The sequence below is a fragment of the Cydia strobilella genome, chromosome Z (genome assembly GCF_947568885.1).
Source record: "Cydia strobilella chromosome Z, ilCydStro3.1, whole genome shotgun sequence".
NCBI classification, from domain to species: Eukaryota; Metazoa; Arthropoda; class Insecta; order Lepidoptera; family Tortricidae; genus Cydia; species Cydia strobilella.
In genome coordinates, this window is record NC_086068.1 from 33,350,504 (window position 1) to 33,374,485 (window position 23,982).

Sequence of the window (23,982 nt, forward strand, 5' to 3'; positions counted from 1 at the left end):
CTATGCAATTTTCAATACATCCTCTGATCACAAAATTATCTGCTCTTTATGATAATATACAGTCATCTCCATATTGGCGTCATAGAAATCCTCCTTGTATAATTAACAGCTACCTTAAATTTCTGTCTCTGTCTTCTCCACTGTCATACATTTCTCTTCCTATATACGAGAAAGACTTTGACTCTTTGATTATTTCTCCACAACTCATTCTGGACTCCAATATTATGAAGGATAAAATAAGTGCAAAACCTGTATTTAACAACTTAGTGGGCGAAAATTGGTCTGGTTGGCATCACATATACACAGATGCGTCCAAAAGTTCTTCATATGGCTGTGTTGGGGTTGGTGTATTTCATTATCAGTATAATGTCGTACAAAAAATTAAACTGCCTCCAGAATCTTCGGTATTCACTGGAGAACTATTTGGTATTTATAAAGCGGTTGAGTATGTTTGCATGTTCAGTTTAAATAAATGTGTAATTTTTTCCGATTCTTGAAGTTGCCTCCAAATTTTATTAAAATCACCTTTTAAAATGTCAAACAATTACCCTTTTTATATGACATCCGAGACATATTATTAAAATGCGAAAAGAAAGGGCTCACTGTAAACTTTGTATGGGTGCCGAGTCATTGTGGCATTCCCGGAAATGAGAAAGCTGATCGTCTGGTCGTAGATGCTGTTGCTTCTGGTGATATATTTCCATATAAAAACTATTGTAATGATCTTCTGTTGCTCCCCAAAAGATATCTCAGGTTAGACTGGGAGTTCTTTTGGTTTTGAAACAGCTTGGAATCCGGAAGCTATTATCTTAAAGGGTCCCACTGACTATCAGTCCGCCGGACGATATTGGCCTGTCAGTTGTTCGGAACTGTCAATTTTTTGTTCTAACTGACAGGCCGATATCGTCCGGCGGACTGATAGTCTGTGGGCCCCTTAAGATTCAAAACGACATCCCTTTAAAGCCATGGTTTTACAATAAAAAATTTAATAGACGCGAAATATCATGTTTAACACGAATGAGACTGGGACATACAAGTGCTCTTTCTCATCTTGCGAGGTTTGAATTTATAGATAATCCTAAATGTGACTGTGGTGCTGAGGTGGCTGATATCAATCATATATTTTTCTCTTGTCCTTTAAACGATCGAACTGTTTTTATGGAAGCTTTACAATCCAAACATATTCCCTTTCCAACAGACATCCCTTCCTTACTTATTGATCCTGATCTTTATAATATCTTAACTTGCTTCATCTTGCGTAATAATATAAAAGTATAGTTTATTTTATTTTTTACCACATTGTGTTTATTTATTTATTGTGTACCTGACCTGACCACTTTTTTTTTGTTATTCCAAATTCCGAATTTCCTTTATTCCTTTCCGCGTTATTTCCTACCCTTTTGCATGACGTTGGCTACGGGCAACACCGCCCTCAAGTCCACCAAGAAGAAAAAAAAAAAAAAACAGTGTTGGTTGAAGTTGTTGAACTAATTTACATTGCATTGCATTGCAGTCGAACTGCGGCCATCATGGATCGTAGTTGATTGGAAGTTGCGATTGTGGTTACGTTTATATTATTAGTTCTAATTAAGAATACTTTTTATTATAAGGAAACAAATCAAAGACTAAAATACTCTTTTGATTTGTCTATTTCCATCAATTCATACTGATGTACATAAAGAATAAGCCATGACTGTGAGAGAGTGTTATTGTGTTGAACTGTCGCCCAGCAAAAAATCGATTTACGGATTGAGAATGAGACAAATATTGTTAGTACTGGTATTTACCAGTATAATGATTAGTTCTTGTGTTGCTGATTTGGAACTATCATGCACAAACGTGCGAAATATCTTGGAAAAGAAAGGAATGTTGTCGGTAGTGGACATACAGGAGCAGCCTAACTCAGGTGAGTTCATTGCATGTTGCGGCTTGGGAGTTGGGAGCACTCGTGACCTCACTAATATTTAACTAATCAAGTACGTGCCAAACGTACGCGTATTTTTATTAAATTTAACAATTTTTACATTTCTCTTGATTCTCATTTTTGTAGTCTACAAGTTTTGCATTGTTATGATAAGTCAAGATAAGCTTTCAACGTAGTGAAATGTCGCGTAGTCAGATTGAATCTCAATAGCAGGGATCGAATACCGGTATATTTTTCATACAATTTAACCAGTATTAAATTTCTTCTAATCTGATAACTCATTGACCTTACCTAAATACAATTCTACAATATCAAAGAAATATTTCAAATGCTACGAGATATTTTGATTTTAAGTTAAACTGGTAACAATCCCTGCTCAATAGACATGTAAATGGGGTCGAACAAAAGTTGTTGTTATTAGTATGTTTAAAAAAAGTAAAGTAAAATATGTATACTGTGACTGTAGGTACGTATTATGAATTATAAGAAAAGTCAGGCGGTTTGTCAGGCGCTTTTGCGGTGGTTTCCTATAGTTGGTCCCATTGTCATTGTCATCTGGTCAGGATCTGAAGTTGGGATCCTGGACGAAATATAGAGAGCTCTTCAACTATTTTAGCTTATAGGCATAACTTAATTCATAAGAACTGGTGCAAGATTCACAAAGCAAATTCTACTCAACACTGAGAACTTGGTTTATGACTCTGGATACAGGCATTATCAGTTGTTTAAACTGCCTGCCTGCATTACAAATAATAATAATAATAATAATAAGCCCCCAGGGCAGCTTGTGGCGAGCTGAATGGGAAGTGACGTCCCTTGGGTCCCATACCCCCGAGAGTCGGTCAGGCCCCTCCCTCCGGCTTGCCTTCATTGGCCGGCTGGAGTGAACACTGAGCAGGGGCCGCAGGACTCTCACCTCTGGCTTGCCTTTACCGGCCGTCCAGAGTGGGGTGTCAGAGCTATAGTTCGCAGGGTGGAAGTGAAATATGCATAAGACGCGAGTTGGCACAGTGGCTGTGAGTGATTACAGCCACTGGGTAGAAAGCGGTGCACACCTCTCCACACCCTGAGCCACTCACGCGATGTTGTCCCCTTGTCGCTCCGTGCGAGCGGCCGTTTTCGGGGACCCATATTGTGAGTTGGCGAGTCACCACCTGTCCATTTTTTTTCGTGTTTTTAAACATAGATTGGGGCAGGTGCCATAGTATTTCCATAGACCCGGTAACCAGTACACTAACATCTCAACACAATAGCCTAGTTTATTTTGTTTCTTATCATTGCAATAGTCCTGCACTAACCGGGGCTTGTCCTTGGGTGCACTACTATAGTGCATACAGGGATAATCGTCGGTTGGTGTCACATCACCTTTTAGAGTAAATTGTCTTTTTACAAGGGGCCTCTGCGTGTTGGCTTCGGCCCCACGCACGCCTTCCAAATGTCCGGGACCCCATGGTCCCGAGATTATGTAAAGGACGAACATAATAATAATAATAAAGATTTGTACTGAACTGTCAAGATTTTCATAGGAAAAGCTTTCGTGAATTGACCTATTGTATTGTAGTTCGGGCGATTTTCCGCAACTCAACGACTGGCGCCTATTTTGCGTGACATGGGGGTGGGCTAGTCCTGCCAGCTCAACTCCTCGAGGAAACCTATCAAACCTTTGATGTTGAGTAGGACCTCAGGGAGGTCTCTCGGGGATCCGAGATGTTTTGCCCTGTATGGGGCCACTCCGCTGCACTCCAGCACCACGTGAGAGGCTGTTTCTTCTGTCTCCATGCATCCTCTGCATAGGGGACTGTCTGTGACACCTGTTATACAAAGATGTTTGTTAAATAGTCCATGACCTGTTATGACACTGGTTACCATGCTCAGTCGGGTCCTTCCTAATTGACGGAGCACCCTTGTGAGCTTTCCGTTGATGCCAGGCATGGCTTGTTTGGCCTGTCTGCATCCAGTCTGGTTTAGCCAATGTTTTGTGTGTAGTTTCCCTGTACGTGCCAGCAGCATTGAGCGTACCTTGCTAAACGGTATCAGGAGGATCGGTTCTGGGCCAATCGCTCCCGCACTCGATCCTTGCCTGGCAAGCTCGTCCGCAGCATCGTTACCCCGGGATCCGCTGTGTCCTTTGATCCTACAATGTCCTTTGAGTTTTACAGTCAAATTAGATGTTTAAGTCTCGCAACGTCGCAATCATAAAGGTGTTTCATACTGGAGATTTCATTACAACATTTTTACACAAAAATGGAAATATCTCTAAAACCGAGCCTAATTTAGCAGACGTTAATTAACATTTCTAACTTTAAATATAGTCAGGAATACGCTGTTTAAATTTTTCCCCTTCCTCATGGGCACCCTGTATACATATATATATATATACAAGACTTGCTCGTTTAAAGGTATACTTACGTACATGGTTTTAACATAACGGTAGGTATGATCGCTATTTAAAAGACATCAATGTCAATTGTCATTGATTCAGTAAGTAATTACTACGAGACGTGTCGCGATTGTCGCGTACCTTATAATCGGGTGGCCGACTGCATGAAACCCTACCTGATAAAAAAATAGAAAATACCTACTTTGCAGGGGTAGGTAGCTAACTTTTACTGCTCCTGGTCGGCCACGGCTTAACTTGGCAAATTTTGCGCAAATGGCAAAAAAGTGGTAGGTATGTACAAAAATTCATCAAAAAAAACCTTATCGAAAAATAGAACGAAACATGTATGGTAGGAGGCCAAATTCTGCAGGTTCCTATGTCCGACCGAATTTGTGGTACCACGTGACAGATACAATTTACTATTTATTTTATTTAGGTATTTTCAATTTTTTTATCAGGTAGGGTTTCATGCAGTCGGCCACCGGACTATTAGAATTTAGAAGTTGAAATCAAAGAGAACACCAATAATGCTGCAACATTACAGAAGCTTGTTGTAAGTGGATTTTCTCATATAAAAGATGCAGGATAACTTCTAAACTTAAAAAAATATTTATCGGTCTTTTCTAGGATAGAAACCTCAATTGGTCTCCGGGACACGTCATTGACGCTTTGTCGTCTTCGTATGAAATCATGTACCCAAGTGCGAACGGTACCTACTAGAGAAGGTTAACAGTCCCCTGGCCTATGGCATGATGCAACACAGTTGTAATGTGGGTGCACAATTTTTCCTTTAAAAACATAAAACTGCATGACAGCTCGTTCCTCAGTTTTCTTCATTTTAATGAAAATGGAAAACTGACTCACTTTAAACCTCAATATATTTTTTGAAAACAAATAAAAATCATTATTATTATTTTGTACCACTTGCCTTCGACATAACGGGGTGTTGGGGGTCTGACGCCATAGCTTTTATAAGGGAGGTGGGACATAGGATTAGGAAGAGGACCTCTGTGATGCTCGCACGGGTTCGTACCTGGTGCAAAGGCTGGCCATCGCTATCCAACGTGGTAACGCGCCAAGTGTGATGGGAACATTTGACCCGGTGCAGCTCGCGGAGGTCTTTTAGAATAATATCAGATATTTTTGAACACCTCAGCCGCTCCGATTTATCTGATGGCGACTGTACTACTACTACTACTGAATGACGGACTTTTTCTTGAAAGATAAGATAAGATATTTCTTTATTGTACAACCGTGTTACAGAGGTGTTATGTGGTGTTATACATGTGAGTTTCAACGGTAACCCAATTCGGGTATACAATGGACACTTAAAACTAAGAAACACTTAACTATTATACACGTACATAGCATAGCTATCAGTATAGGGGACACAGTATCATGAAGAATATAATTCAAAGAAATCCTTTAGTGAATAGAATTCATTCTTAATAAGCCATTTTTTTAAACTACGCATAAATTCTATGCCATCTAACATTTTCAATTCATCTGGAAGCTGATTAAAGACGCGAATGGCAGTAATATATGTGCTTTTATCGTAAGTTTTATTATTGACTAGAGGTAGTTTTAAATTATACTTATATTGAGAGCCAAGGTTGTCGCGGAGGGAAGCTAATGTTGTGAAATAATTCTTGTTGCTCTTAATAAATTTACAGAGTTCGTATATATATGCCAGTTAAAGTTAGAAAACGTTTGTCCTTGAAAATATTTCTCAATGATTGTCTGTAGTTCATACGATAGATAGTTCTTAAGCACCTCTTTTGCAAAATGAATGTGGACTGCACGTCTACGGAATTACCCCAGTATATGACACCGTACGTCAATTGAGAATAAATGTTTGCGTAGTACGCACTAATAACAACATCTTCAAAACACGTTTCGGATAATATAGATAATGCGTAACATTGACTGGAAATTTTGCTATTGATCTTCTCTATATGATGTTTCCAGGTTAATTGAGGATCTATTGATAAACCTAAAAAAACTTATATTGTCTACTTCTTCCAGCAAAGTGCCTGACATCAACCCATTCAAATTTGTCGGAATTTGTTTATAGTTCCTGAACTGCATAAGTTTAGTTTTAGTTAAATTTACTTTTAAGGTTATTGATTTTAATCAACTGACGACTTTCTTTACAGTGTTACTAATATTTGTGCAAAAAGCATCATCTATTGTTTCACCAGAAAATAAAATTGTTGCATCGTCGGCAAACATTACACATAATTTCTCGATAATATTTGGTAATTCATTGACATAGATATAGAATAAAAGAGGCCCTAAAATACTGCCTTGAGGAACGCCCAGATTTACAGCTTTATATTCTGATTGGACTTTTTCAACAGTTTTTGTATCTTCATTATAACTATTGATAACCGTCGCTTGTTTCCTGTTGGTAAACTAGCTTTCAAATAATTTTAAGGCATTCCGCGGATACCTAAGTGTTTTAGCTGTGATAGTAAGACGCAGTCAAACTCCTTGCTCATATCGAGGAAGAGGCTAACGCAGGGTTTTTTGCTATTAACTGCATCCCAAATATACTCAAATGTTTTAAATATTGCCAATGAAGTGGATTTTGCTGAAATCCAAATTGGTTGCTGTTTATAAGGTTGTTCGCAGTGACAAAATGTACAACTCGGCTGTAAATAACTTTCTCAACAATTTTGGAAAAAGAAGGCAATAACGCAATGGGTCTGTAATTACTGATTATATTTTTATTTCCTTTTTTATGCAATGGTAATATCAATTTTTTCAAATTATCCGGGAAGATTCCTAAGAACAAGAGGAGGAGGAGAAATGATTACTCATACTCAAAAATTTGTAAATAGGCTTAAGCTAGCTCTTTTACATGTCAACTTATAACTATATATGTATACATAACTATTCTATTTTAACATAAATGCATCCTTATCTTCTACGAATTCCTTAACAGTATAATAAGCTTTTTGTAAAAGCTGTCGTTTTACAATTGATTTGAATTTATTCATTGACAATTTCGTTAAATTAGATGGTAACTTATTATAAAAGAGCACACTCTTCCCCATAAATGAAATATTATTTACTCTATTTAAACGGAATTTTGGAATCGCCAATTTATTTTTATTTCTAGTGTTAAAATTGTGTATGTCACTATTCAATTTATACATGTCGATATTTTTTTCTTACATACATTATATTTTCGTAAATATATTGAGAAGCAAAAGTGAGAATATTGATTTCTTTAAATTTATCTTTAAGAGACATTCGTGTTCCTAAATTATATATGTTCCGAACAGCACGCTTCTGTAAAACAAAAATTTAATTAATGTTAGCGGCTTTGCCCCACAATAAAATGCCGTAAGACATGACGCTGTGGAAATATCCAAAATACACCAGCCGTGCTGTCTCAACATCTGCAAGTTGACGGATTCTTTTAACTGCGTATGCTGCTGAACTTAGTCTACCGGCCAGTGTAGAAATGTGCGTACCCCACTGTAATTTTGAATCTAAGGTTAAGCCTAGAAAAACAGCGTTATCATCAAAATCTAAAATTTCGTCTTTTAAAACAACCTGAGCGTCACTCACATGCGGTACATTAGGCAAAGAGAATCTTACACATTTAGTTTTCTTGGCATTGAGAAGTAAATTATTAGTAGTAAACCAATGAACTACAGAGGACAATACATCATTTATTTAATTTAAATCACTCTGTTTCCTTTTTACTTTAAATATAATAGATGTATCATTAGCAAATAGAACCAACTTATGCTTTTCATTAACTATATAAGGCAAAACGTTTATAGACGAGAAACAAGAATGGGCCAAGAATAGATCCTTGGTGGACGCCCATTGAAGTAATAGACCCCGACGATTTAGTTTTATTTTTGTCCACTTTCTGAATTCTATTTATAAGATAGGACCAGATGAGATCAAGAGCCTTATACTTCACGCCGTAGTGGTTTAGCTTGCGAATAAGAGTGTCATGATCGACACAGTCAAAGGCCTTCGACACATCGCAGAACACGCCTATTGCATCTAGTTGTTGTTCCCAAGCTTAAAATATGTTTTTGATTAAGGTCGTGCCTGCATCCATCGTTGACCTTCTTAAGATCGGATGGTCATTTTGACATTATTTTTATGTTCATCATAAGTATCATAACTTATAACTAAACTTTAGTTAGAAGTCGTTTAACTGCAGATGATTTATTTTCAAGAGTAACATTTAGAAGAATGAAACTCCAATAGTAGATTGTTAACCAAGGGTTGAAAGGCACCCATTTCTGTCGAGGTAGTTGCTCACTGCGTTCGAGCGCCAAATAGTCCGAGACGGAAATGGTGCCTTTCACCCGAGTTAAACACTCTACTTTTCATATCGAATGTGAGAAAACCAAACGAGACAAGGCAATTTTGCAAAATCAGTAATTAAAGTACCTAATAGACCTACGGCCATGATTTTTTCTTTAGGACTTACTTGCAATCGGAGACTTTAAGTACATGTGTGAGAAGATAAATAACCCCTAGCGAAAAATATTTTTCACCTCAGCAGCTCGAACAAGCCTACTTTCGTCACTCCTTAGAGTGAGGAAAGTCGCACTTTCCTTACTCCAGGGAGTGACGAAAGTAGGCTTGTTCGAGCTGTACAAAGTAGCTTTTTAATTTAGTGAAGGCCATGAACTGCCACTTCATACTTCTACATTTTTTTTTGTTTTTGTACTATTATGTGTAATTCGAAATAAATTTTAACCTTACTGAGGTGAAAAATTATGTGCAACACGAGAGCAAAGTTATTTTACATCTCGTGTTTTTGAGTCCCTCGCTACGCTCAAGACTCTAACTTAGAATCACTCGCTTCGCTCGAGATTCAATTATAGACTCTTTCGCTTTCTCGGGACTCAAAATAAACACTCGCAAGAAAAACCAACTTTCCTCTCTTGTTGCACAATAGTTATTTGTTATACAAGGGTGCAAACTTGTATTTTACCCGCGAGTGTGGAATTGAAACACGAGCAAGCGAAAGGATTCTATAGTTGAACCACGAGCGAAGCGAGTGGTTCTAAAACAGAATCCTCAGCGTAGCGAGTGGTTTCAACACACGAGAAGTAAAATACATTTGCACCCGTGAGTAACACAAAACTTTTCCCCTCACTATAGCGAGGAAAGTGCAACATCCACAGGCGTTAGATCATCTTCATCTCTGGCATCACTAATTTTTTTACGACAATACGATATTATAACAGAAAACTCTGGAAGTTGTGTATTTTTACGTATCGGAGTCGGCAAGAAAAAAATTGTTGACAATGTTGACATTTCTGACTATGCGTTTTGAAATTGCATCGACTCAACTTGTGCGTTCAGAATTACATTCAACAACATCATTTAAAAAAACAAATGTTTCTTATGGAATTTAAGGTTATAACTTAAAATCATTAAATAAAGCTAAATTTGGTATTTTTTATTAAATTCTCAAACCATTTATTTAATGATAATTAATATCGAACGAACCATTATTGTGAGCGTTTTACGTTTTGTTATCTGTCAAAAGCTACTTAAACACGCTCCATCCAAGGTCAAATTACTTTCCCCACTAGTGGATAAAAGGCGTTTTTCCCCGCTTGTTTCAAAGGATAAAAGACGGCTTTCCGAGCTAGTGAGGGGAAAATAACTATAGCACAGTATTACAATTATTCTTCCCTACAGTAAGTAGCGCAACGGCTTTGATGTCGCGCGATGCCGCCGCCAGTGTATAGTAGGTACTTACGCTGTCACATGCAAATATGCTAGGGTTGTCACAAAATGGGAAATAAAACAATTGTGACTATTACTATTCTGATGTAATCATTTATTCATATGTACATTCAAAATAATGGTGATTATTACAAATGTAATGTTATTATTTATTCATAAATATAATTATATTTACATATGTTGCATTGCTAGATATTTTTTGCAGTCATCAGTACTTCTTGTAGCTGTGTGTGTAATCATTCACCTCAACTCCCGTGGAAATACCTATACCTACATTTATACTTAGGTAGGTAGGTAGTATACATAAGATTGATTACGAGTATTACGACTTGGCAATTTTATAAATTTCATGAAGCCGCCGGTAGAAGTAGATAGATGTAAGCTGATTGTACCTCCTACTATGTAATTTTGATAAAACTTCATGAGGTTTTTCTCGTTACGATCGAGTGCAAGTAGCCCTTAACTTAGTTAATACAAATAATTACATAATACTTAGTAAGTAGGTAATTACTAGATGGTGTTTTGGTATTTAGTTCCAACTTATAAGTACACAAATATATTGATGAAATTAAAAAGATAAGGTCACTGAAATACTTATTGGACAGCAAAACTAATAATAAGTTGAAAGGCGGCTACAAAAACTTTATAAAATGTATAAAATATTACCTGTGACTCAAAGAGTGCAATATTTGATAGCCATAGATAATTACTGTAATAATAAATTTAGTCTCTAAACAAAGCAAATATAAAACAAAGAATATTAGAATAAGGAAATATGTACAGTCAGCAATACTATTCGCTTAGCACCTTTGCATACAAACTTCTATGCAGGGGGGGTACCTTTTCTCTGCAGCTGACTGTACAACATTTTGTAAAAAAATATTATGGTAGGAGAACAGATAAATTTTTGGTCCCAAAAATATATAATGAAATAGAATGGTTAAGAGGAGAAAATAAATATAGCATATTGGAAGTAAAAACCAAATTAAAAAAAAACACTTATAGATAACTTACCTTGACCTTAGCAACCGTGTATTATTATTAATATTATATTTGTTATTTTAGCATAGTGTATCCTTTAGGTAGAAACATTTGTTTGTAAAAGGATACTTTATTATATAGGTATATTTTTTCTAAGACTAACTTTAATGTCAAACTTAGGGTAAGCATAGTAAGACAGCAACTTAAGTAGGTGGTATATTTTAACAAACTGCAGTCATTTTAAAATGATTTGTTCATTATAGTATGAAAATCAGCGGGATTGCCTCTTACTTTTTAATTTTTACTTTTTCGTTCTAAAACCCCCAATAGTCAATGACATTTACTCATTTTAGTGAATAAAATAAGCAATTTTTATCTTATATTTTCCGACGACCGACCGGTTTGACCTAGTGGGTAGTGACCCTGCCTGTGAAGCCGATGGTCCTGGGTTCGAATCCTGGTAAGGGCATTTATTTGTGTGATGAGCACAGATATTTGTTCCTGAGTCATGGGTGTTTTCTATGTATTTAAGTATTTATATATTATATATATCGTTGCCTGAGTACCCATAACACAAGCCTCCTTTGGCTTACCGTGGGACTCAGTCAATCTGTGTAAGAATGTGCTATAATATTTATTTATTTTATGTTATTTTCATCAATGTAGGGCTAAGTAACTTTAATAACCCAAAAATTTGCTTACACCATTTTTGTTAAAAAAAACCGGCCAAGTGCGAGTCGGACTCGCGCTCGAAGGGTTCCGTACCATTACGGAAAAAAACAGCAAAAAAATCACGTTTGTTGTATGGGAGCCCCATTTAAATATTTATATTATTCTGTTTTTAGTATTTGTTGTTATAGCGGCAACAAAAATACATCATCTGTGAAAATTTCAACTGTCTAGCTATCACGGTTCATGAGATACAGCCTGGTGACAGACGGACAGCGGAGTCTTAGTAATAGGGTCCCGTTTTTACCCTTTGGGTACGGAACCCTAAAAAGATTCAATGCGGGATGAGTAAAATTAGAACAATTACCAATTGTTCCAGGCTGGGAAATAGACACTATTTTTCCATTTTGTTTCCGGGGACGCCGAGGAGTACACCACTTTTCTGCACTAGAGCAGAAACATAACACTTTCAGCGCACTTTAGAACAACAACGCCCCACTTTCAGAGCATGAGATATGAAAGTGTTTTCCAGGGTTGTATTGTTGTTTTATTAGGGTTCCGTACTTCAAAAGGAAAAAACGGAACCCTTATAGGATCACTCGTGCGTCTGTCTGTCTGTCTGTCCGACTGTCACAGCCTATTTTCTCCGTAACTACTGGACCAATTAAGTTGAAATTTGGTATACATATGTAAGTTTGTGACCCAAAGATGGACATGTAACGTAAACAAATAAAATTTAATCATGGGGACCACTTTTGGGGGGTAAATGAGAAAATTAAAAAATAAAGTTATTCAAACTATATCATGTTACATATCAAATGAAAGAGCTCATTGTGAGGAACTCAAATATATTTTTTTTTATAATTTTAGGATAAACAGTTTAGAAGTTATTCAAGAAAATATACAAAAAATGACCATTCCCCCCCCTTTATCTCCGAAACTACTGGGTCTAATTTTGAAAAAAATACACAAAATAGTTCTTTACCTATAGATCACAGGAAAACCTATTAGAAATGTGTAGTCAAACGTGAGTCGGACTTAATTACTTAGTTTTTGATCCGACCCCTACGGGTTTTTTAAAGACATTTCACTTACATTTCACATAAAAAATACCTTGTTTAAATTAATGTACGGAACCCTTGGAACGCGAGTCGGACTCGCACTTGGCCGGTTTTATTTGATTTATAATTTTTTACAGATCTACAGACTTAATTCTGTACTCGATAGGTACAGGATTACGTATTTAATAAAAAAATAGGGCCGGTTTGGTGGTGCATTTTTATGCAGTGGACCAGCCATCGGATATAGGGTTTATTTAATTCTCGGCCGGACATTCCAGCGAGCGGTGCTGCAGGTGCCAGCTGCCGGCGCTCCTCTGGCCGTGGCGCGAGGGCGCGACGCCGCGGACCGGTCCCGTACTCGAGCCTGTTTCCGCAAAAAAATGCAATCTACTTATTCTTCGTTGCTTGCGATCGCTTTTAAAACTACTAATTAGATACTGCATCTCCAATTGCAGGTCACCAACTGAACTAATTAATGTTAAGTGCACGTGATATGCATTACGCCGAAACTGATTACCTACTCTAAGAACAGTGCAGCAAGGAACCCTAAGACCCTTCTCTGTGCAGTAGTTTGTTAACAGAGTCAGTCAGATTTCGTCTACGAAGAATGATGATTTCCGTAGTTAAATCCATTCTATATTCATACGTATGAAACTGCAGAACATATTTAGATGATTGGGTGGAGATGTGTAGTTTGAATCACGGGGAAGGATGTGTGCAGAGATACAATGACAGACGGGCAGATTTACTTTCGTATTTATAATACGAGTAGTTCTTATTAGTAGGATATTTTCAGTTTCATTAACATGAGACACTTCATTCGGTTCTTGTCTTTTTGTTTGATTTATGTTTTTTGTCTTTTAATTATATAGGATTTCAAATCTTGGAGACCTCTCTAAGGATAATTTGATAATCGTGTTTTATATATTTATTCATCAATTTTTTTTTCGACACGTTCGTTGTTGGTCCCCATTCGTTTTTAGGGTTCCGTACCCAAAGGGTAAAAACGGGACCCTATTACTAAGACTCCGCTGTCTGTCTGTCTGTGTGTCCGTCTGTCACCAGGCTGTATCTCATGAACCGTGATAGCTAGACAGTTGAAATTTTCACAGTTGATGTATTTCTGTTGCCGCTATAACAACAAATACTAAAAACAGAATAAAATAAATATTTAAGTGGGGCTCCCATACAACAAACGTGATTTTTTTGCCGTTTTTTGCGTAATGGTACGGAACCGTTCGTGCGCGAGTCCGACTCGCACTTGGCCGGTTTTTAACAAGTTCTTGATTCGTCTCATTTTGTATTCGTCATCCATTTTTCATTCTTCACTTTTGCTGGTAGTCTTTGTCATCTTTGGCCATGGCCAGTACAGTACAGTCAACCAGTACAGCCCTCATGGCCCTATTTTTTACACTTGAAACATTGTATTGTACCCAAGCACTGTTTTTCCGTGGATTCTACAAAAAAGACACTCAAATAAAACTGAGTAGGTATTACCCGGTTTTAGTTTAACCCGTACGGTATTGACCCAAACGCGATTCAATAACAATCAAAAGTAATGTTTTTTCTTTCGTATTACATACTAAATCGCATAAAAATACAAATTGTACTAATTTCAACGTTATATTGGTATGGCGACGAATTCCATGCAGTTATTCAGGCACAGGTAAAAAAAAAGGTTTTTCTTATGTAATTCCTATACGCCGACACGCGCGTCATTCAACTTTTGTTGACAAACTTACCAAGATGGGTGACAGCAGCGACCAAAGCGTTTATCAATCTGTAACTATCTAAGTAGCTATACTGCTGTGTCCTGTAGGAGTATTATGGATAGTTTAATCCACGTGATAAAATAACCGTCACTTTTTAAAACCGCGCGATTGAAAGTGACGGACACCGTTTTATCACGCGGTCACGTAGACAAGAACGACTATCATATCCGTTCTGGTCTTACCCCGTGTCCCCGTTTTGGATTTATCACCCCTACATGTGTATTGTTTAGGGTACTTTCAATTAATAACATTTTAAGTAATATTTTTTACAAAAAACAAGTTAAATAGTGAATGGAACGAATATCGAATGGGATAAATAGAAAATGTGTCCCAAATTTGAAAAGAGCTCAAATAAGAAAAATACGAACATAGAATTAGAATAAGACCAAAAAAGATAGGACGAATAACGAATGAGACTAAAAACGAGATATACTAACATCGAACATGCCAAAAGAAAATGATGACGAATACCGGAAAAGGTAAAACGATTACATATTTTATAAATGAATTGCTAATCGATAATTTATACGAAAATGATACCAAACTTGACCTGATAACTAAACGTAGGTAGAAACTAGAGATGGGTCGTGGCCTCGTGGGTATTTACCCAATCTACCCAATCAGTTACCTAAATACCGGGTAATTTTTGCTTTTACTTCCCCCAGCATTATTAGTAGCAGCAGTATTAGGTTCGGAGTTTAGGTTCACACTAACATCCTGGGGAGTTGGTGTCGGGTGGGGTTGAGCGAGTAGTGTAGTGACGTGGCGAAAACAAAACGGGTTCCGTGCATTCCGGCGCTTCATGGATTCTTTGGGGCTAAGAATGCGAGCCCGCAAGCAAGCTCGTGTAATGATTATAATCTCAATTTAGTGCTCGATTCGTCATCGTCTGATCTCGTTAATGGAATAGCAATAACCGTGTGAATATTGTTATTACCAGAGGGCGGAATTGCTCATGGCAAAAATCAAACGTTAATAGAGTTGGAACGTTGAATTTTATCGACTTTTCAGCTATCGATAAGTTCAGTCACCTTAAAAAATTCCGGAAATGTGGATTATTAATTTTTTTCCATAGAATGTTGCAACAAACGAGAAATATTATCAAATCTAGATAAAAACTATTTCCCCTCACTAGCTCGGAAAGTTGTCTTTTATCCTTTAAAACAAGCGGGGAAAAACGCATTTTATCCACTAGTGGGGAAAGTAATTTGACCTTTGATGGAGCGTGTTTAAGTAGCTTGACAGATAACAAAACGTAAAACGCTCATAATAATGGTTCGTTCAATATTAATTATCATGAAACAAATGGTTTGAGTATCTAATAAAAAAATACCAAATTTAGCTTTATTTTATGATTTTATGTCATAAACCTTAAAGTTCCATAAGAAACGTTTGTTTTTTAATAATGATGTTAAATATAATTCTGAACGCACAAGTTGAGTCGATGCAATTTCAAAACGCATCATTGACATTTCATACGTCATAAATGTCAACATTGTCAACAAAAATTAAACTTAAAAACTTCTCACGTAAAAATACAGAATTTCCAGTTTTTTGTTATAATATCGTAAAAAAATGAGTGATTCCAGTGATGAAGATGATCTAACGCCTGTGGATGTTGCACTTTCCTCGCTATAGTGAGGTGAAAAGTTTTGTGTTACTTCTCGTGTGTTGAAACACTCGCTACGCTCAGGATTCTATTTTACAACTACTTGCTTCACTCGTGGTTCAACTATAGAATCCTTTCGCGTGCTCGTGTTTCAATTCCACACTCGCGGGTAAAATACAATGCACCCTTGTATAACAAATAACTATTATCGTTCTTTACCTCTTTAAACTCAGGTGAATGTGTTTTACTCGTTATGTGAGTTTCAACGCACTATTGTTTTAGGTTCTTTAAGTGAACATAAGGTGCATTTAGAGCAGTATATTGTTGAGTTGTTTTCGTTGTAAGACAAGGATACTTCATTATCCATTTGTTAATTGTTTTTCTTTTTGGATTAACCATTTTTTAACCATTTTTGAATTAGTTGCAAAAAGACTAGTGGCAGAAATGACAGTTAACTGCCATGCAATTTACTTTTAAACTAATCAAAGAGGTCAAATGGTCAACTAGCTAATCAAAGAGGTTTATGTTAAAGTCAGGTGACTGAACTTATCGATAGCTGAAAAAGTCGATAAAATTCAACGTTCCAACTCTATTAACGTTTGATTTTTGCCATGAGCATTTCTGCCCTCTGGTTATTACATTAACGAAATCAGACGCAGACATTTCCTACGACTTTTAGTTGCATGTATGCAATGTATTATTCCAAAATTTGTGGTATATATTATATGTATATCACCTAATATTTTTCATCACACTTGCTCGAAAAATATTATTTCATGCAGGTGTACTGAAGGAGGTAAAGGCCTATATTTTTCCCGCGGGGTTGGGGGCGGGGGGGATTGCGTTAAGATTTTTTTTTACGAATGCGTATGAAAGTACCTTTCGGATCCTCAGATATCAATTTTTATCGTGATTAGAGAAAATATTCCGTCGGACGTACCGTTTTCGAGCCACAAGCCAAAAACTGAAGAAGTGATAAAATTAATGCACACCTCCTGGGATTGCGCAAAGTCGCATTACACGCATTTAGGACCAAATGAAGGTATTAAAACGATTTCCAGCTTGCTGGGAATTAATTCGTCAAAACAATCTAATTTGATTGGCCTATAAATGTTAGATTTACTTGTCAAAGAGACCTTGTAGGCCAAGCAACAAGAAGGTATAGAGGGAAATGCTAGGAACACAAAATTTGACTCCGTAACTTTGTTTGGACGAGAGAGGGGGGTTTGAAGTTCCCATTTTTCGGTATTTCACATATCTTTGAAACGTTGGGTCTTAGCGACATGACAACAACGTCTACCAGCCAACTTGAGGAAACAACTCGAAATTTGTAACATATTGCTTTGTCAGTCTTGTGGATAAAAAGCAACTTTCTCATCTGTTTGCGAAGAATAAAGAGAGCATTGAGGCTTGAAGAGCTGGTGTGGTGAATAATATTATACCCTCGCAACGCTGAAGATTCCCCTTTTCGAACCGCTACGCTCGTGGATCAATTTTAGAATCTCTCGCTTGCTTGAGTATCATGTCAATTTCAATATTAGCACGAGGGGTTAAACAGTCAACAACTTTGCCCGCTTGTAAACAAATATTTTTTAGGGCAGTACTTCCCGTACACGTAAAGTTTGAATGTCTTTTTTTTGCTTTATCCCCATGGTGTGGCATGTTGTTGTATAATGTATAGTCATTAGTCCTATATGAGTTTCAAAAATAATACAATGTTATTTTTTAACTAACTGTAAAAGTTATTTTTATGAAAATATTTTGATTTCTGTTGTTTAAGTAGTATATGATATCTTTAGTGTATGATATCTATTTCAGTTTACTTACCCTGGTCTAACGGGGGAAATTTTGATTTGGGTGCGAGTGCAAATGAAACTTGCTTTAAGTCGATGTCGATAAAATGTAAAAGTTCATTTACATACCCCGGTCTAACGGGGACAGTTTTGGTTTGAGGGCTAGTGCAAATGGAACTTGCTTTAATTCGATGTCGATAAAATGTAAAAGTTCATTTACATACCCCGGTCTAACGGGGACAGTTTTGGTTTGAGGGCTAGTGCAAATGGAACTTGCTTTAAGTCGATGTCGATAAAATGTAAAAGTTCATTTACATACCCCGGTCTAACGGGGACAGTTTTGGTTTGAGGGCTAGTGCGAATGGAACTTGCTTTAAGTCGATGTCGATAAAATGTAAAAGTTCATTTACATAGCCCGGTCTAACGGGGACAGTTTTGGTTTGAGGGCTAGTGCAAATGGAACTTGCTTTAAGTCGATGTCGATAAAATGTAAAAGTTCACTTACATACCCCGGTCTAACGGGGACAGTTTTGGTTTGAGGGCTAGTGCAAATGGAACTTGCTTTAAGTGGGGGCCAACAAACACTGAAAATATTATGGAATTACCTTTCACGTATAATTTGGCCATGATAATATTAATTTGATTTCTTTTGCTCATGATGTCAGATTTTATATGGGGATGATGTTATGCATTTTTTTTTACATTTAGGTAATATGTATAGACTAGAGGCGGCCCAAAGAGTAGAGTAAGTATAATAGGTAAAGAGAGCCCTCTTGAAGCATTTTATGGAAACTGATTTGAAAGCGCCATCTCTGATTTTAATCTGAAACTAAGTATATATGTATGCGTGCACAACTACATATGCATCCATACGTGTACTTTCGTCCCAAATAATATTAGGTCTACTTGGCCAGTTTACAAGTCCATTTTTTGTTTGGTTTCTTGTATCAAAAAACTTTTATTGATTGCAAGATATCAAACAAAAAAAATTACTTGTAAACCGCCCAAGTAGACCTAATATTATGTAAAAAAGGTTTTAAAGAGTGAAATGAATATAACAAAACCATAACAGTAAAGTAAGTATTTTTATTGCTTTCAATTTAGTATACAAAGATAGTACCTATTATAAGAGCAGGTATACTTATATGTAAGTACCAAGTAAGTTGAATCCACCGCATGCAGCTTCCGACTGATCCATCTTCATGGAATAATAATTGTCACATCAGGGGAATTTCGGGTAATATCGCCACGCCACGCTCTGTACTAGGGCTTCCAAATACCGGACCTTTTTAAACATTTTTAGTATATAAGGTTCAACGATTTTCTAACATAAGTAGCACTTACAGTGCATTGTATTAAAGACAACATCTTCTAAACATTCGCTAAATAATTGTACTAAAATTTACTTGAAATATAATAATTTAATTTGTTTAAGTGGTGTTTTAAGGTAATTGTACAATTGAAATGCAAAATAAAATAAATTTAAAAATCAGTAAATAATTAGCAATTTCCCCACTTGTAATGTAATAAAAATCAGTATATAACTAGAAACACGCGCACATTTAAACAAAAATTCTAAATTCAAGTTCTAAGGACCCATAACGGTTATAAGTGTTTTTTTTTATATATTCAAACATTAAACAGTCTTACAAATCTTAGAATACAACTTAAAATCAAATGTTTTTGTGCATGAATGTCATTGAATATTAATTTTGTTTATTCTTTAAATAAAATTATCTATTGTACTTAAGTATTTAAATTTAATAAATAAACCGACGTGGTATATTTCTCCCTTCGGAAGAAACATGACATGAGTTATAAACCATTTCGTGACTTGATCCTTATCGAGTATATCTAATAAACAATAAAAAATAATATATAAACAAATAATATATGCATATACTTACATTGTTGTGAGATTCAGATAAACCACAGCCGGCGCGAAACTATAACTACAGACTACAGAGCTTATAGCTTACGTACACATCAATTCACGTTATAAGCACCTGAGAATCGACTCACTGGCTACATTGTTACCGCTCCACGGCGCGTGCGCAAGACAGAGAAAACTGTCGAATTGTAAAACGAGAGGAAGACGCAAGATCTATGCGCGCAAAGCTTTGTGGTGATGCCGAATTTTAACGTTTCGATGGGCAGTTCACGTTTGTTTTGCATATTTTGTTAGTTAATAAAAATTACCGGGATCCCGGTATTTCAAAATTAAATACCGGTATTGAAATCTACCATAAAAAAGGCGGTATCCCGGGATCCCGAAATACCGGGTTCCCGGTATTGGAAGCCCTACTCTGTACACAGTTTGCTCCAAATATTATTTAAAATAAACACATGAGTAATGTAATGTTTGATGTCGTGATTCGGGTCCTTCTTGTAGCTGATGAATTTCACGCATAGGTCGTGTCGTATGTTTTGTCCACGCACGTATCTTCATAGATGCACTCTATCTTGTCTTACTTAGCGGACTCAAATTGCACAAATCTTTGCAGTGTCATAGGACAAATTTGTCGTAAACAAAATTAAAATAGGTAATTTTAAAGGTCTTTATAGCCAGCCTTATCATCGCTGATTGCAATGAGCGCCCCGGATGGTATTTTCTTCTTACCTTCGAGGATATCTAAGCCTTCCGGCATTGCCTTGAGCACCGTTAAAAATGTAAACATCCAGGTTTTGTAACATTAGAACTATTGGGATTCTGATTACCCTATTTGAATTTTACTCGTGTTTTATGCTGCTTGCTTGCTTGCTCCGATTTTACTCTACTCTGCTATGCACTTTAAAGATATTAGTGAAATAATAAGTTCATATCAATCATATCTCTGTTTACGATATCTATTTTTTCTGACAGTATATAAACGGTTGCTAGGTAACACAACATTTCAACATTATGAAGAAAGAAAGGTCTTGACATACGCAACCTTTTATTAATGTTGTATTCATGCCTTTAAATTGTATCAATTTTATAGTGACATCTGGTGACGTAGTTTGCATAATCGGAAGTCTCCTTTACACAATTTTTCTTTCTTTCTTTCAAATCTAATCCATCATCCTCCGTTTTTAATGACGTTAACTGTATTCCTAGTGTCCCCCCCTGAGGCGGCCTGTCGAAGAAAATGTGTCCGCACCTAAATAAAGTGCATGCACTTCATTGCGTTCAGTACGTCACCGACTACTGGCGAGAAGTCACACATCCGACGGAAATTTAAAATAAATGTTAAAAATTAAAAATGCCTTTTAATGATAATTTATACTAATAATACCTAGAAACCGAATAAAAGCAATATAATAACATTCCATTGCACTTCAAGTGAGATTTGCAGAGATAGTAAGATAAACGACCTTACATGTCTCGTTCTTACAAGTCAGTCGTGTATGATCGTGCAAATACTGCTTAATAAAGTCTTAAGATTCAAGATTCAAGCATTTATTCATAAAACATAGTATTTTACATGTCAAGTTTCATAAGTATATACAATTTGATACAATTCATTCACAAAGTTGGGTAGGTACATAGTAGGTACACACATAGTTATAATTAATACTATCGTACAAGGTCGAACAACAGGTTTAGATTTTCAATTTAGTCACTACACGCTTCGACAAATTCGTCAATGGTATAGCAAGCGAGGTTTGTTGGTAACGTTTTTAGACGTTTTGTAAAAGCGATATCGTAAAATGTTTGGAGAAAAGCCCTATCTATATATGCCTCAGCAGAAATAGCAATTCGTGAATTCGTCTTTGTCGGACTCCGCTTCTCGTCGTCCGACAAAATCGAAACTCATTCGCGAATTGCCCTTTCCCGGCCTCTGCAATAATGTACTATTATACCGAACATAAATATTTCTGTGACACCTAACTTAACATTCCAGGCTAACATATGATGAACGATACAATTGTATTAATTATTTCGGAATCTTAATTAGCATTGTTCATTTTTTTTTACCCCCCATTTTTATTTTATTTTCTGAAAATATAGGTTCATTTAAGATACCAATTTGAATGATTTAGTAATTCATGGCTCGGTTGAATATTTATAATTTATTGAAAATATGAGATACGACTTCTCGTAAATTACATGTCGTGGCTGTTGATAAAGCACAAGCAACAACAAGCATTAAAAAATATGTAGTTGTCATTGTCAATCATGAATCTAGTATAGATCTGGAATAGGCATGAGTGGTGGGGGGAACTGTCAGAACGGGATAGTCTTATGTATCTTTCAGAAGGTGTAGCAGAGAAAGCGTTATTATTGTCACTTCTACAGGATCCTACCTTCTATGTTGTCAATTGATTGTAATTGTCATCTGTCATTAATGTCATTAATGTTAGTATAACGCTTTTCTATAAATGATATCGTCGTATTATTTGAATCCCTAAATCAATAATCTCAAAATACGCTAAATTTGTGAAAGCTGATTCCACAAATCTGCCTTAAGTTATATACCTTAGTTTTATTGGATGTATATAATGTACAAATTTCTAGAGAAGGCGGAGAATGTAAAGTTATAGCAAGAATAGTGCCTGGGCGTGGGCATAGATGTAATAATAAACTATACAATTATTTTCTGGATCAACAAGAGTAGAACCTAAATCAACTTCAACTGAATGCTACTAAACAAAGCCCTCAATGTCAACCTTACGTGCAGAACATGTTGAACATATAATGTATACACTTTTTTGGGAAACAGGTTTTTCGTAAATTAATAAAAAAGTAAAAAATAAGACATGTTTAATTTTTACAACTCTTTCTTAACTTTAGTTTTGTCCGCCATGATCGTGATATCAGCAGCTTGAGCCTTGAACTGCAACTTGTAGGTACCTGGAAATTAGAAATTATCTTTTCAGTTTCATGTTGTATTTTGAGTATAACTATGTATTTTTGTATGTATATGATTTATTGCTTGCAAGATGGTTATAAGTTACATATATGTATGTCTGTTTGTTGAATTTAACTTCAAATCAGTAAAACGGAGCTAGTAGCGGACAAGCTGTGTTAAACGGTTTGTCTTTAGATATTCTGGCCACATCATCACAGAAAATAAATAGGTAATAGTGACCCGACCACCAAAATGGACTTTTAAATATTCGTAGTAAAATAATATTAATTTTATACTTACATCGACGTGATCCTCACAGCAATATTGTGTATAACACTTGAAGTATTCCATTCCACATTTACTTCACGACAACACCGTCTTTCACGTAGGTCTTCGCGGACTATAATTTTTGTAAATCATTCCCACAAGTGGAAACAAGGTTTTTGATATATTAAGCAATCAAAATCTACTGTTTAGGTATTAAAAATTATAAATCAAATCGTAAGAAACTAGCGGTTTAACTGAAATTTTTTATTAAATATGACAATTGATGACAATGACATCTTTGACAATTACGTGAGTGACGGATTTATTTACTATGGTTCGATAACTTTTACTATACGATGACATTATTATATTCAGCCTCGCGAGAAGGTCAAACTAAGGTCATCAGTATATTTGTTGAAATATCTTCAATCCTCGATTATTATATCGCAGCAAATGTCGGAAACTGTTTAAAAACCTAATATCTCGAAATGGTTTTCGAAATAGAACATTAAAAAAAAAATGAACAATCCTAATTGCCTTTACAGTACATCTGGTGCTCCATTACGACACCATGTACAAGCACATTACGTAACTATGTCGAAAATTTAATGGGCCATATAAACTGTAAAACGTTGGACGATACACGTGCGAAAAGGTAATTCGCAACTCGTGTCGATTTTAAACAGGTCGTTCGGTCGTGTTTTAAAAATCGCCACTCGTTGCAAATATCGCGCTTGTATCGTAAATAACTTTTTCACATCACCTATTCGAAAAGGGAACTTTTCTTCCCTGCTAGGAGGGATCAAAGTGGCACTTTTCTGTTCAAGGACATTTTGTTGCCAGTATGAAATATTGACACAAAGACATATGAAATTAGTATGCATATAATCGATTACAATTTCTTTATAATCGATTACGTGCATACAATTTTCTAACTTAAATAATATTTTGTTAT

The 23,982-nt window shown here is 36.1% G+C and overlaps 1 protein-coding gene across 1 annotated transcript in view; it reads left to right on the forward strand.

Moving 5' to 3' along the window:
- The first annotated feature begins 1,544 nt into the window (after nucleotides 1-1,544).
- LOC134754217 (glypican-4) overlaps nucleotides 1,545-23,982 on the forward strand; it is a 158,492-nt gene continuing 136,054 nt past the window's right edge. Inside the window, exon 1 of the mRNA XM_063690387.1 lies at nucleotides 1,545-1,906. Within this exon, the coding sequence (XP_063546457.1) occupies nucleotides 1,690-1,906 (217 nt within the window). The 5' untranslated portion in view covers nucleotides 1,545-1,689. The remainder of the gene's footprint in view (nucleotides 1,907-23,982) is intronic.